General features: G+C 45.5%; 1 protein-coding gene across 2 annotated transcripts; it reads left to right on the top strand.

Annotated features, from left to right (window-relative positions):
• Positions 1-6,070: 6,070 nt before the first annotated feature.
• crygn2 (crystallin, gamma N2) lies at positions 6,071-9,039 on the top strand. Of its 2 annotated transcripts, XM_075452503.1 has the most exons (5): positions 6,071-6,091; positions 7,085-7,176; positions 7,783-7,939; positions 8,295-8,440; positions 8,867-9,039. In XM_075452503.1, exons 1-5 carry the CDS (start codon positions 6,071-6,073, stop codon positions 9,000-9,002), a joined length of 552 nt encoding a protein of 183 aa, XP_075308618.1. In that variant the 3' UTR covers positions 9,003-9,039. The 2 variants fall into 2 exon arrangements, with proteins under 2 accessions (XP_075308618.1, XP_075308617.1); XM_075452502.1 differs by lacking the exon at positions 6,071-6,091 and having other exon boundaries at positions 7,051-7,176.
• The last annotated feature ends 6,376 nt before the right edge of the window (positions 9,040-15,415 follow it).

Here is a 15,415-nt window from a genome sequence, read left to right as displayed (position 1 = left end):
CACGCAGTCGCTCAGCTGATGCTTTTATCCACATGTAATCGCTCAGCTGATGCTTTTATCCACATGTAGTCGCTCAGCTGATGCTTTTATCCACATGTAATCGCTCAGCTGATGCTTTTATCCACATGTAATTGCTCAGCTGATGCTTTTATCCACATGTAATCGCTCAGCTGATGCTTTTATCCACATGTAATCGCTCAGCTGATGCTTTTATCCACATGTAATCGCTCAGCTGATGCTTTTATCCACATGTAATTGCTCAGCTGATGCTTTTATCCACACGCGGTCGCTCAGCTGATGCTTTTATCCACACGCGGGCGCTCAGCTGATGCTTTTATCCACATGTAATCGCTCAGCTGATGCTTTTATCCACATGTAATCGCTCAGCTGATGCTTTTATCCACATGTGGGCGCTCAGCTGATGCTTTTATCCACATGTAATCGCTCAGCTGATGCTTTTATCCACATGTAATCGCTCAGCTGATGCTTTTATCCACACGCAGTCGCTCAGCTGATGCTTCCATCCACACGCGGGCGCTCAGCTGATGCTTTTATCCACACGCGGTCGCTCAGCTGATGCTTTTATCCACACGCGGGCGCTCAGCTGATGCTTCCATCCACACGCGGGCGCTCAGCTGATGCTTTTATCCACACGCGGTCGCTCAGCTGATGCTTTTATCCACACGCGGTCGCTCAGCTGATGCTTTATCCACATGCGGTCGCTCAGCTGATGCTTTTATCCACACGCGGTCGCTCAGCTGATGCTTCCATCCACACGCGGGCGCTCAGCTGATGCTTCCATCCACACGCGGGCGCTCAGCTGATGCTTTTATCCACACGCGGTCGCTCAGCTGATGCTTTTATCCACATGTAATCGCTCAGCTGATGCTTTTATCCACACGCGGTCGCTCAGCTGATGCTTTTATCCACACGCGGTCGCTCAGCTGATGCTTTTATCCACACGCGGTCGCTCAGCTGATGCTTTATCCACATGCGGTCGCTCAGCTGATGCTTTTATCCACACGCGGTCGCTCAGCTGATGCTTTTATCCACACGCGGTCGCTCAGCTGATGCTTCCATCCACACGCGGGCGCTCAGCTGATGCTTTTATCCACACGCGGTCGCTCAGCTGATGCTTTTATCCACACGCGGTCGCTCAGCTGATGCTTCCATCCACACGCGGGCGCTCAGCTGATGCTTTTATCCACATGCGGTCGCTCAGCTGATGCTTTTATCCACACGCGGGCGCTCAGCTGATGCTTTTATCCACATGCGGTCGCTCAGCTGATGCTTTATCCACATGCGGGCGCTCAGCTGATGCTTTTATCCACACGCGGGCGCTCAGCTGATGCTTTATCCACATGTGGGCGCTCAGCTGATGCTTTTATCCACATGCGGTCGCTCAGCTGATGCTTTATCCACATGTGGGCGCTCAGCTGATGCTTTTATCCACATGCGGGCGCTCAGCTGATGCTTTTATCCACACGCGGTCGCTCAGCTGATGCTTTTATCCACACGCGGTCGCTCAGCTGATGCTTCCATCCACACGCGGGCGCTCAGCTGATGCTTTTATCCACATGCGGTCGCTCAGCTGATGCTTTTATCCACACGCGGGCGCTCAGCTGATGCTTTTATCCACATGCGGTCGCTCAGCTGATGCTTTATCCACATGCGGGCGCTCAGCTGATGCTTTTATCCACACGCGGGCGCTCAGCTGATGCTTTATCCACATGTGGGCGCTCAGCTGATGCTTTTATCCACATGCGGGCGCTCAGCTGATGCTTTTATCCACATGTAATCGCTCAGCTGATGCTTTTATCCACACGCGGGCGCTCAGCTGATGCTTTTATCCACATGCGGTCGCTCAGCTGATGCTTTTATCCACACGCGGGCGCTCAGCTGATGCTTTTATCCACACGCGGGCGCTCAGCTGATGCTTTTATCCACATGTAGTCGCTCAGCTGATGCTTTTATCCACATGTAATCGCTCAGCTGATGCTTTTATCCACACGCAGTCGCTCAGCTGATGCTTCCATCCACATGCGGGCGCTCAGCTGATGCTTTTATCCACATGTAGTCGCTCAGCTGATGCTTTTATCCACATGTAATCGCTCAGCTGATGCTTTTATCCACATGTAGTCGCTCAGCTGATGCTTTTATCCACATGTAATCGCTCAGCTGATGCTTTTATCCACATGTAATCGCTCAGCTGATGCTTTTATCCACATGTAATTGCTCAGCTGATGCTTTTATCCACACGCGGTCGCTCAGCTGATGCTTTTATCCACACGCGGGCGCTCAGCTGATGCTTTTATCCACACGCGGTCACTCAGCTGATGCTTTTATCCACACGCGGGCGCTCAGCTGATGCTTTTATCCACATGTAATCGCTCAGCTGATGCTTTTATCCACATGTAATCGCTCAGCTGATGCTTTTATCCACATGTGGGCGCTCAGCTGATGCTTTTATCCACATGTAATCGCTCAGCTGATGCTTTTATCCACATGTAATCGCTCAGCTGATGCTTTTATCCACACGCGGGCGCTCAGCTGATGCTTTTATCCACACGTGGGTGCTCAGCTGATGCTTTTATCCACACGTGGGCGCTCAGCTGATGCTTTTATCCACATGTAATCGCTCAGCTGATGCTTTTATCCACACGCGGGCGCTCAGCTGATGCTTTTATCCACATGTAGTCGCTCAGCTGATGCTTTTATCCACATGCGGGCGCTCAGCTGATGCTTTTATCCACATGTAATCGCTCAGCTGATGCTTTTATCCACATGCGGGCGCTCAGCTGATGCTTTTATCCACACGCGGGCGCTCAGCTGATGCTTTTATCCACACGCGGTCGCTCAGCTGATGCTTTTATCCACACGCGGGCGCTCAGCTGATGCTTTTATCCACACGCGGGCGCTCAGCTGATGCTTTTATCCACACGCGGGCGCTCAGCTGATGCTTTTATCCACATGTAATCGCTCAGCTGATGCTTTTATCCACACGCGGGCGCTCAGCTGATGCTTTTATCCACACGCGGGCGCTCAGCTGATGCTTTTATCCACATGTGGGCGCTCAGCTGATGCTTTTATCCACATGTAATCGCTCAGCTGATGCTTTTATCCACATGCGGGCGCTCAGCTGATGCTTTTATCCACACGCGGGCGCTCAGCTGATGCTTTTATCCACATGCGGTCGCTCAGCTGATGCTTTTATCCACATGTGGGCGCTCAGCTGATGCTTTTATCCACATGTAATCGCTCAGCTGATGCTTTTATCCACATGTAATCGCTCAGCTGATGCTTTTATCCACATGCGGGCGCTCAGCTGATGCTTTTATCCACACGCGGGCGCTCAGCTGATGCTTTTATCCACACGCGGGCGCTCAGCTGATGCTTTTATCCACACGCGGGCGCTCAGCTGATGCTTTTATCCACATGCGGGCGCTCAGCTGATGCTTTTATCCACACGCGGTCGCTCAGCTGATGCTTTTATCCACATGTAATCGCTCAGCTGATGCTTTTATCCACACGCGGCCGCTCAGCTGATGCTTTTATCCACACGCGGGCGCTCAGCTGATGCTTTTATCCACACGCGGGCGCTCAGCTGATGCTTTTATCCACACGCGGGCGCTCAGCTGATGCTTTTATCCACATGTGGGCGCTCAGCTGATGCTTTTATCCACATGTGGGCGCTCAGCTGATGCTTTTATCCACACGCGGGCGCTCAGCTGATGCTTTTATCCACATGTAATCGCTCAGCTGATGCTTTTATCCACATGCGGCCGCTCAGCTGATGCTTTTATCCACACGCGGGCGCTCAGCTGATGCTTTTATCCACATGCGGTCGCTCCGCTGATGCTTTTATCCACATGCGGCCGCTCAGCTGATGCTTTTATCCACATGCGGCCGCTCAGCTGATGCTTTTATCCACATGCGGTCGCTCCGCTGATGCTTTTATCCACATGCGGGCGCTCAGCTGATGCTTTTATCCACATGTGGGCGCTCAGCTGATGCTTTATCCACATGTAGTCGCTCAGCTGATGCTTTTATCCACATGGGGGCGCTCAGCTGATGCTTTTATCCACATGTAGTCGCTGGAGGCAGATACAGCCGGAGACATGATGAGAGACCCGAGTGGAGGAGATGCATGTTTGTTCTTATCTTCTTTAAGAGTCTGTTTTCATCGGTCCATCACAGGACCAACACAGAGACGACCAACGGCCCCGAAGCTCAGAGGCAGCACAGCTCTCTGCCTCCTCTGACCCACCGTGAACTGAAACATCTGTAGGAACCGTTTGGTTCGCTCACTGCAGTGAAACGTGGCCTGAAGTTCTTTTTTTTTGCATGAATAAAAGACTTTTGACCCTTTAGTTTTGATATATTTCCAACCTGATCATCGGATTCTGTGAGAGCTGCTGCCTGAACCCTCGGCTGATCCCTCCTCTGTATTTACAACGTTTTTATATGTGAAGAAGAACTATTTCTGTTTCTATGATTGAATCATTAAAGCTGTGCTAAAAACCTGCCGTCTCATGTCTGCACAACCTTTAGCTCTAACCAGGCTCTGAATGGCTGCATGATGCAGAAACAGTGAAACATGAGCAATAAATGAAGTCAGACATCTTCCTCTTGATCTTAAACATTAATTTTAACGCTCTGAAGGGAAGTCGGCTGCTGCCCCCTGCTGGATGCTCCAGCTGCATACGTGTTAAACCTGCAGCCTGAAGCATAATCCGTGGCTCTGATTTCTCTCGTTTTCCATCCATCTTCAGTATTTTGTCACTTAGCACAAAGACGAGCTGCACATTATTACATTAAGAATTTACAAATAAGCCAAATATTCAGTTGTTTAATAAAGTTGTTGCAGCTGGAGCATCCAGCAGGGGGCAGCAGCCGACTTCCCTTCAGAGTAAAACCTGAGCGTTAAAATAAATGTTTAAGATCATGTCTGAACTTCATTTATTGCTCATGTTTCACTGTTTCTGCATCATTAAAAAGACTCAGTCACATTTCCCTCTGAATCACCTGTAAAAGGTGAAGAAATGGGACGGACTCCCTGCTTACCTGTGGCTGTACTGAGCATCTTTAAGTTCAGCATATCTGAGTGTAGCTGCAGTCAGATTCACTTAGTTTATCCTCTGGAACAGCTCAGTTTATTTAGTTTTATTGGTGTATTTATTGTACTTTTGTGTTAAAGTGGAACAACATAAAGAATATTTACATGTTTGATCAGTAAAGTTCACTTAGTTTGTTTTAGAAGAAAAAGTGATATTAGCTCACATTAAAGCAATCTGTCATGAATATGTTCCGATTTATTTAATCTGCAAATAAAAGTGTTTAAAGATCCTTTAAAATCATAACAGAGAAATGTTGAATAAATCAGAACATTTAACAGTAAAATAAAGACGGCAGGCGGCCACTGGGGCGGCGATATTGTAGGTTAATAGGCTCCGCCCCTCAGGACTCTGACCAGGATGACGCGGTCGGTGGATGTTTGGATCTTTATTGATTATATTTGTTCTCACACTCAGTCTTTTACGTGAATCAACTTGTTTTTTACGTCACTTTTCATTTCATCTCATGAAAAACTTTTTTTTTTTAGTTAACTTAATAATTCAGACGTATAAAAAATAAACCCGAAGCTTTCACAAACTGCAGCAAACCATCTGCTCCCATAACTTAGAGATAAACGATCAGTCAGCTGATCTGAGCCGTGCTGATGAAACTTCTGGCGTCACAGAGCGTTTAAACGCCGCGGTGAAGCCAGTCGTGCCGCCTTTCAGCGCCTGTTTGTCCCCGCAGAAACGTGGCATGTGCATTATCTTTGACCTGCAAAGCTGTGGCCAAGCACTTTCTATTGAGACCCCCCCACACACACACACGCAGCAGAATCAGCAGACACGCCAGGATGAAGGGAAAGCGCCGAGGCAGCAGAAATCTGTAAAGCCGCGGCTTTGTCCCCCCGCCGGGCGCTGGCCCCCCTGCCGTATATATTGGGGTGTCCAACTTTCTCTCTGTTACACTGTGTGTGTGGTTGTGGGCCAGGTTGGACGACATCCAGTGGGCTAAAATGTCGCAGTACTCTGGAAAGGTGAGTACCCGCAGGGGGAAGCTCGGGCCGTCAGCAGCTTTTAAAACTTTCGGTTTCGGGGTTTGTCTGCTACTGCGGTCCAGCTTTTTACATTTAAGACACGAAGATAAAGAAAAATATTAATGGTTTTGTTCTGGCCGTGGTTAGATTAAGTGTTTAACGGTTTTTAATTTGCACTCTGTGTCACATACAAACCAACATTTGACATTTGTAGGTATTTTTAAATGCCTTTAAATGTGTTTTAGCTGCTTTATCCAACTCAGGGGTGTGTACTAACTTTATAACCAATTGAATACTTGGGCGGAGCCTGATCAGGCCACTGGAGCTGACCAATCAGAGCAGGATGGGCGGGGCTAATGTTAAAATATGATAAATCGCTCATTTTTTTCTCAGCTTTAGTGATAAAATGGATGTTGATGCTGTTTTATGCTGATTATTTTAAGCAACGAGCTTCTTATTCCAAAGTAATGTGTAACTTTTGTGGTTTGTTAAGATGAATCTCATCTTTTTCCAGGGTGGAAACTTTATGGATTTATCTTCTAATCTATTTCATGACGAAGGCTTTAACCAGTGTTGATGTGTTTAAAAGCTTTTTTAAATCTCAGGAACTGAACTGAGCTGCACTTTAAGCTTCCAGTTTCACACATTTGTTTCTGATAACTTGTTAAAATCAGAAGTTTCTTGGATTCAGACTTGATGCGAGCTTGTTTTAAGCAAACTGCAGCTCAGGACAGATGTTCAGGACAGATGTTCAGGACAGCTGGAGTAGATGTGTTTGTTTCAAAAGTCGTCAAATTGACCCAAAGCGGCGGCTGAAAGTGGAAAATATCAGATGACCATCGTCCAAACTCTCGTTTCTGTGAGAGTAACAACTCTTATCGAGGCCGAAGCTCTTAATTAGTAACTGTGCCTTCAACATCTCCGTCTCTGATCTGGGTTTCATGTGAAATAAACGCCGGCGGCATCATGAACGCGTCTCTGTTCTCTCTGCAGATCACCTTCTACGAGGGGAGATGCTTCACCGGCAGGAAGCTGGAGGTCAGAGGTGACTGTGATAACTTCCAGGACCGTGGCTTCATGAACAGGTAAAAACTCAACTTTTACTCATGAACCCACACAAAGACGAACCAAAGCTACTGCAGGAACTTTGTCTGCAACTTTTCTGATAATCGCTTCGTGGTTTCTGTCATTTTCAAATCAGAAATGACATCAAAGGGTTGAAGACGAAGGAAAAAGGGGCCCAAAAAGGCCAGAATTTCAGCTAAAACTGGTGTATTCCATCTCAGAATTATACTAAAAGCATATTTAAGACAACACTCAAGGCCAATAAAAACAGTCCGATGGTTGTTAGCGGTCCAACATCAACCAGAACCGACTGTTTCCTGCAGGTTGGAACCATTTAAACAGGAAGAGAAAGCAGAATAAGCCCTGATGCTTTATTCCGTTAGAAGCTTTTTATTCTCAGAGATGCTCTGAGTTTATCTGGATCAGCAGTTTGGTTCTGATGAGAAGAACCAGAGAGCATGGAAGCAGAGTTCTGCTCACAGAGGAGAGGAAGGAACTTATTATTTCGGCCTGCAGTCAGCACACACTGATGTGAGGCTGAGGCGCCTCTGTTCCATGTGTCTGACGTCATTTTTCATCAAATAAGAAGCTAAAAATGTTTAAAAAGCGTAACGTGTGATTTCCAGGGTGAACTCCATCCGTGTGGAGAGCGGCGCCTGGATCTGCTACGACCACCCCGACTTCAGGGGCCAGCAGTACATCCTGGAGCACGGCGAGTACCCAGAATTCCAGAGGTGGAACTCCCACAACGACCACATGGGATCCTGCAAGCCTATCCGCATGGTAAACACCTCGCACAGTAACTAACACCAGTAGTTTAAAAGGCTGTTATCAAAGGATAAACTGTTGGGATTTAAACACCGAGCAACAAGTAGCCGCTCGTTGTCCTGAAACGTCTTCAGTAAGATGAGAAGTTCAGGAACATTAGAGCAAAAATAAAGTTTCTTTAGGCCTGAAAGTCTGCTTATATGGGCTGGAAACGCATTCCTGGAGGTTTGGTTAACATTTAAACTCAAAATTTAAACTTGAACAGGAAATGAATCCTCAGTTTTTATGAGTCTTTACCTCCAACCGGAAGCCGTTTAGTCAGAAACTTGAACATCCTTCACCATCTGCCCTCCATGTTTCTGCCCCTCAGCACGGAGAGCATTACCGCATCGAGCTGTTCGAGAGCTGCAACTTCTCCGGTCAGTGCGTGGAGATCTGCGACGACTGCCCCTTCCTGCAGAGCCGCGGCTACCCCTCCAACTGCATCAACTCCGTCAGGGTCTACGGAGATGGAGCGTGAGTGCAGCACAAACACCGTCACACACGCCTCGCTTCAGGAGGTTTTTAAATCTCAGCACTGAGCACCGATACTCCTGCTCCCAGGAGGATGAAGCCAAAAGATTTCATGATCCCTGAGGTCTAGATAATCCTGAAAATAACTGGGAGCTGTTTAAAACGATATTAAGTGTTCGGATTGAACCAAAACGGGAAGATTCCTCATTTCATTTTGACAAAACATTCACAGAAACAGCAGTTTTTATATGTTTGAACATTTAAAGCCTTTGCATATCAGGTCTGATTTCTGATCTTAGAGAAAAACACTCGGATTAAAAGTGAATGTTGGAAGTTTCCTTTAAAAACCAAAGCAGAGGCATCTTTTCTGTCCTAAAAAGAGGAGAATTAAAAGCGTCATTAAACCACATGTCTTCCCTCCGTCCTCAGCTGGGTGATGTACGAGGAGCCAAACTTCCGCGGCCGCATGTACATCGTGGAGCGTGGAAACTACTGCAGCCACAACGAGTGGCAGGCCCAGAACCCCAACATCCAGTCCATCCGCAGAGTCGTCAACTACTTCTAAACCACCTTTACCAGCGCCTAATCATGTACAATAAATAAACCCGCTAAGATAAGAAAAGAGGTTTTTTATCAAACACTGTGTGCGTTGATTTGTGTGGCCGCACCTAACCAAACACTCCAAACACACCCAAACAAACCAAACACACCAAACATACCCAAATACACCCAACACACCCAAACAAACCAAACATACCCAAATACACCCAACAAACCAAACACACCCAACACACCAAACACACCCAAAACACCCAAAACACCTCACCCAAACACACCAAAAACACCTAAACACCAAACCTAATCATGTACAATAAATAAACCCGCTAAGATAAGAAAAGAGGTTTTTTATCAAACACTGTGTGCGTTGATTTGTGTGGCCGCACCTAACCAAACACTCCAAACACATCCAAACACACCCAAACAAACCAAACACACCAAACACACCAAACACACCCAACACACCAAATATACCCAACAAACCAAACATACCCAAACACACCCAAACACACCCAACACACCAAATATACCCAAATACACCCAACAAACCAAACACATCCAACACACCTCACCCAAACAAACCAAACATACCCAAACACACCCAAACACATCCAACACACCCAAACACACCCAACACACTCAACACACCCAAACACATCCAAACACACCCAACACACCCAACAAACCAAACACATCCAACACACCTCACCCAAACAAACCAAACATACCCAAACACACCAAAAACACATCCAACACACCCAAACACACCCAACACACCCAACACACTCAACACACCCAACACACTCAACACACCCAACACACTCAACACACTCAACACACTCAACACACTCAACACACCCAACACACCCAACACACCTCACCAAACACACCCAAACACACCCAACACACCTCACCCAAACACACCCAAACAAACCAAACACACCCAACACACCCAAACACACCCAAACACATCCAAACACACCTCACCAAACACACCCAAACACACCCAAACACACCCAAACACACCTCACCAAACACACCCAAACACACCCAAACACACCTCACCAAACACACCCAAATACACCAAACACACCCAAACACACCCAAACACACCTCACCAAACACACCCAAACACACCTCACCAAACACACCCAAATACACCAAACACACCCAAATACACCAAACACACCCAAATACACCAAACACACCCAAATACACCAAACACACCCAAATACACCAAACACACCCAAACAAACCAAACACACCCAAACACATCCATCACACCTCACCAAACACACCCAAATACACACAAACAAACCAAACAAACCAAACACACCAAACACACGTTCCTGGTTACAACAGGTTAAAGTGGAGATGAGCTCCCGTTCAGCTGGCTTAAAGACAGAAAAACAAGCATCCTGTGGTTTTAAGGAGCTAAACTGGGAGAAAGACGTGAGCTCGTTAAGGAAGCTGAAGAATACACATCAGGAGCGCCATCAGATGCTCAGTTAAAAAGCCCGAATAATCTGATCTACACCTTTCTATGAGGTGCTCACATTTAACCAGCATCGCCCGCTGCTGTTCAGGTGATGATCCTCTGCATCCCGACCCGCTCTGAGAGCAAGCGCCACGAAAGCAGAATATTTTCTGCTCTCACGGCGTTCGGCATGAGCAGTCGGACGTATAGTTCATGCGTTCAGATGTCCAACATTAGCAGTTTTAAGTGTTCATTTGGTTGGGTTTGACCAGTGTTTCTGAGGCGGGTTACAGCTCTGAGCTGGAGACTGAACATAAGCCCCTTTCACACTGAGACCCGCTACCTTAGCGAGTCCAAATTGCACCTTCGACCCGCGTCGAGCAATGTGAACGCTTGGCGTGTTGGTGAGCCGTGTCGCCTGAAGCCGAGTTCAGGGGGCGTGGCCTAGTGGCAGAGCGTCACACGAAACACATAAAACGCTGGGCGTGTACAATGACGTAGGCACAAGCCATGCGTCGGAGGTAGGGTTAAATACACCTGTCTGCAAGGGAGTCACGTGGGTGCAGCAGCCAAGATGGTCGCGAGTTGGGGAGGCTCTTGTCCTGCACATGCTATTTTCAGAGTTATTGGTGTGAAAACGCATATATTTAAGTAATCTTACGCTCACCCTGACAACTTTAACTGTTCAGATATAATACTTTCGGTCAAAGAAAGGTTTAGAGACATGGCGACATCGAAGTATTTCAAAAACCCTCCGCGCTCGTCTGCCCGGCGCATGAAGTTGAACTCGAGGCCGCTGAAGCTCCCCTCACAACTATGAACACATCGGATAGTTTGGAAAAGCTGATGGCAGAAATTTCAAAGATGAATGATACGCTGCAGAAGGTTGCAACCGATGTTTCCTCTATTAAACAAACAACGGCGGAGCTGAATAACACGGTGACGGCCATGCAGGAGAGGCTGGATGAGGCCGAGGTGCGTATTGTACACCTGGAGGAGACGTCGCAGCAGCTGCTGAAGGACAAGGGCAGCAAGGATAAACAGACGGAACAATTATGGAACCGAGTGCAAACCCTTGAAAACCAAAGTAGACGAAACAATGTGAGGTTGGTCGGTCTAAAGGAAACCCTTGGTACAAATGGGACGCTGCTTGACTGTGTTAAAAAGATTCTGGCGGAGGGACTCGGCGTTGAAACTGACGGGGAGATGGAGATAGAAAGGGCGCACAGGCGACTGGCACCGATGCCGAATATAGATCAGCCTCCAAGGCCGGTGTTGATTCGCTTTCTGAGGCAATCAGCGAGGGATGCCGTGATCAATGCAGCCAAGGTAAAGCGAGGATTCGTTTGGGAAAAATGTCGCTTATCTGTGTTCCCGGACATGTCTAGAGAGCTGGCGCAGAAGAGGAAAGCGTTCACACCGGTGAAGCGCAAATTACACGAGCTCGACATTAGATACACACTGGCTTTCCCCGTTACGTTGCACTTTAAATGGAGAGGGAAAAGCGTGAGCTGCAACACTGTCGAAGCCGCGGAGAAAGTCATGAATGAGCAATGATCGGGAGGAGCTGTGGACTGAGATGAATGGAGAGAGGTGAGATGTTGTTTATACTTGTAAGACTGCGTTTTGTACTGAACTGGAGCAACCCCGTGCAGGCCAAGGAGAAGCTTTTCCAGACACGGACCGGTCTCCATGGAAGCGGCGTTAATCCCACGGACCTTTTGCGTGTTATTTCTTTACTTTCCTTTTTCTTTTTTTAGCAGCGAGGAGCGTTCAGCACTCGGACTCTGGCTGAGTTTTAACAGCCGGACACCTTTTGTTTCAACTTTATGTTCAAGCTCAGTTTGCATTGTCATACTGTGGTTCTGTGTTATGTGTTCAAAAACAGGCAGGTACATGGTAATGAGTGGTTATTATAAGGAACCAAAAATGGTAATTTTCTATATTATGAATGGTTACAGACAGACATTGAAAGCACGGAGTACTTATCTCACCTTTTGTTTCCTATGGATATTTTTATCATTATTTAATTTTACTTTAGAGTGGAGAGAAAAGCATAACCAGTAGACCAGTTAAGTTTATTTCTTGGAATATAAATGGATGCAGCAGCCCTATCAAAAGGAGGAAGATATTATCTTTCTTGAAGAATAACCAGGCAGACATTGTGCTGATACAAGAGACCCACATGCAGGGTTGGGAGGTGGAAAAATTTAAAGTGGGATGGGTGGGACATATATTCCACAGCTCATTTTCGAGTAAACGTAATGGTGTTCTGATTCTGGTACATAAGAATGTAAGTTTCATTATGTTAAAACAAACTAAAGATGCAGAGGGAAGGGTTATCTGTGTTGAAGCAGTGGTGGAAGGAGTGCCTCTTGTAATATGCAACATATATGCACCTAATAAGGGAGATCCCAATTTTTACCACGAGGTAAATAAAATACTGGGAGATACTGAGGGTGAAATTGTCCTAGCTGGCGATTTTAATGAAGTTATGGATCCAGTACTGGATAAGAGTTCATCCAGACCTCTTCTCATGACCAAGGAGAGAGAAGCCTTGCATATGTTGAGTAGAGATGTAGGACTAATCGATATATGGAGGTTGACAAATCCCAAGGTGAAGGATTTTACTTTCTTCTCCCACTGCCACAAAACTTATTCCAGAATAGACTTTTTTCTGATAAGTACCTCCCTGGCAAATAAGGTGGCTGACTGTGATATAAGGGCAATCTCCCTTACAGATCATGCACCGGTCGAATTGATTATTAAAGCCAATCTAAAATCTGAAAGGAGAGGTAGATGGAGACTAAACATTGGCTTAATGTCAGACTCAACTTTTAAAAAGACTATGGAAGAAGATTTAAAAACATTTTTCGAAATCAATATTGGTAGCACTGAAGATATAACTACTGTGTGGGAAGCCTCAAAGGCATATATGAGAGGAAAATTTATAGCACAAGCTGCAAAAAAGAAAAGAGAGAATGTTATCAGGATTAAAGATTTGGAGAAGGAGATAAAAGATATGGAATTGGACCTGTCAAAACACTTTTGTAATGGGAAATTTCAAGAGCTTTGTAAGCTTAAATACTCTTTACATGACATTTATAATAAAAAAGCAGAATATGCTCTTTACAGATTGAAAACAAACTTTTATGAAGGTGGGGAAAAAAAATGGGGAAATTGTTAGCCAGACAGGTGAAGGAAAAAATCTTTGCTAGTGCCATACCAGTTATAAAACAGGGAGATGTACAACTATTTGATGCTAAAGATATAAATAGAGTTTTTCAACAATATTATGAGAAGTTATACACATCCTCTATGTCTCCTAATGCTTCGCAGGAAGATATGGAACAGTTTCTCCTTAATATAGACGTACCCAAGCTCCCACCTCAGGAAGCAGCTGGTCTAGAATCACCTATAACTGAGGATGAAATAAGGAAGGCAATTTCTTCGATGAAAAATGGAAAGTCCCCAGGTTATGATGGGCTCCCAGTGGAATATTATAAAACCTTTGCAGATATTGTCATACCAGTTTTACAGAGGGTGTATGAGGAGATATTTGATAAGGGTTGTGTAGCTCCAACTTTTAATGAAGCGGTAATCTCACTAATTCCCAAAACAGGTAAAGACCCAGCAGATCCCTCCAATTTCAGACCCATCAGCCTGCTCAATCTTGACTGTAAGATTCTTACTAAAATCTTAGCGACACGTTTACAGTTAGTTTTACCAAGCATCATTCATCCCAGTCAGGTTGGTTTCATGAAAAATAGAACTTCAACTGATAATGTTAGACTCTTGCTACACCTAATGTGGCTGAGTAAATCCCAAAATAGTCCTATAGCTGCCATCTCCCTAGACGCAGAAAAGGCCTTTGATAGGGTTGGAGTGGCAATTTCTGTTCTCCACTCTATCTCATTTTGGTTTCAACTCCAACTTCATTAAATGGATAAAAATGCTGTATAAAGAACCCAAGGCTGCAGTGATGACAAATGGGATAATCTCCCCCTTCTTTAATCTGACTCGGGGAACTAGACAGGGATGTTCATTGAGCCCATTACTGTTTATCATTTTTTTAGAGATTTTAGCAGTGTCTGTTAGAGCACACCCTGGAATAAGAGGTGTAAGAGGAGGAGACAATGAACACAAATTACTATTATATGCTGATGACATTTTAGCAGTAATATCTGAACCTCTGACTTCGCTGCCACATCTGATGGACACCATCCAGTCTTTTTCAAAATTTTCAGGCTACTCCATCAACTGGAGCAAATCCGAGGCAATGCCTCTCTCCAATTCGTGTATATCATCTATGGTGGAGAAGTTTAATTTTAGATGGGTACGACAGGGAATGAAGTATCTTGGCATTAAACTTCATGAGGATATAGATGAAATAGTGGCACTAAACTTTAACCCGTTACTTCAAAAGATGAAAATAAACCTTGATAAGTGGGGGAAACTAAAATTGACATTGTGGGGAAAAATCAATGCTATAAAAATGATAATTGCCCCACAATTCAGTTATGTAGCAATGATGTTGCCAATTAATATACCATCTACCATCTTTAGACAATTGGATGATATTATAAAATGTTTTCTATGGGCTGGGAAAAGACCACGAATTAAATTGAGAAAGTTATGTGCACATAAAGAGAAAGGAGGGCTGGGCCTGCCAGATCTTAGATTGTATTATTTAGCTTTTGAAATGGCTAAAATAGCAAGATACCGGCAGGCTGCAGAGGATGAAACAGCTTGGATGAAGGTAGAAAAGGAGATGTGCTCGCCTTTCCAACCTATGGAAGTGTTATCACAAAGAAGGTCTAACATTACAAATCCAATACTTCTACATTCAAGGGATGTCTGGAGTAAAGTACATAAAATGTTCAAACTTACACATACTCTACAAAGATATTCATCATTGTGGGAGAATCCTGATGTATGCATTG

This window comes from Odontesthes bonariensis, chromosome 20, assembly GCF_027942865.1.
Source record: "Odontesthes bonariensis isolate fOdoBon6 chromosome 20, fOdoBon6.hap1, whole genome shotgun sequence".
Classification (NCBI taxonomy): Eukaryota; Metazoa; Chordata; class Actinopteri; order Atheriniformes; family Atherinopsidae; genus Odontesthes; species Odontesthes bonariensis.
The sequence above is the reverse complement of the archived record's forward strand: the minus strand, read 5'-3'. Positions and strand labels throughout refer to the sequence as shown.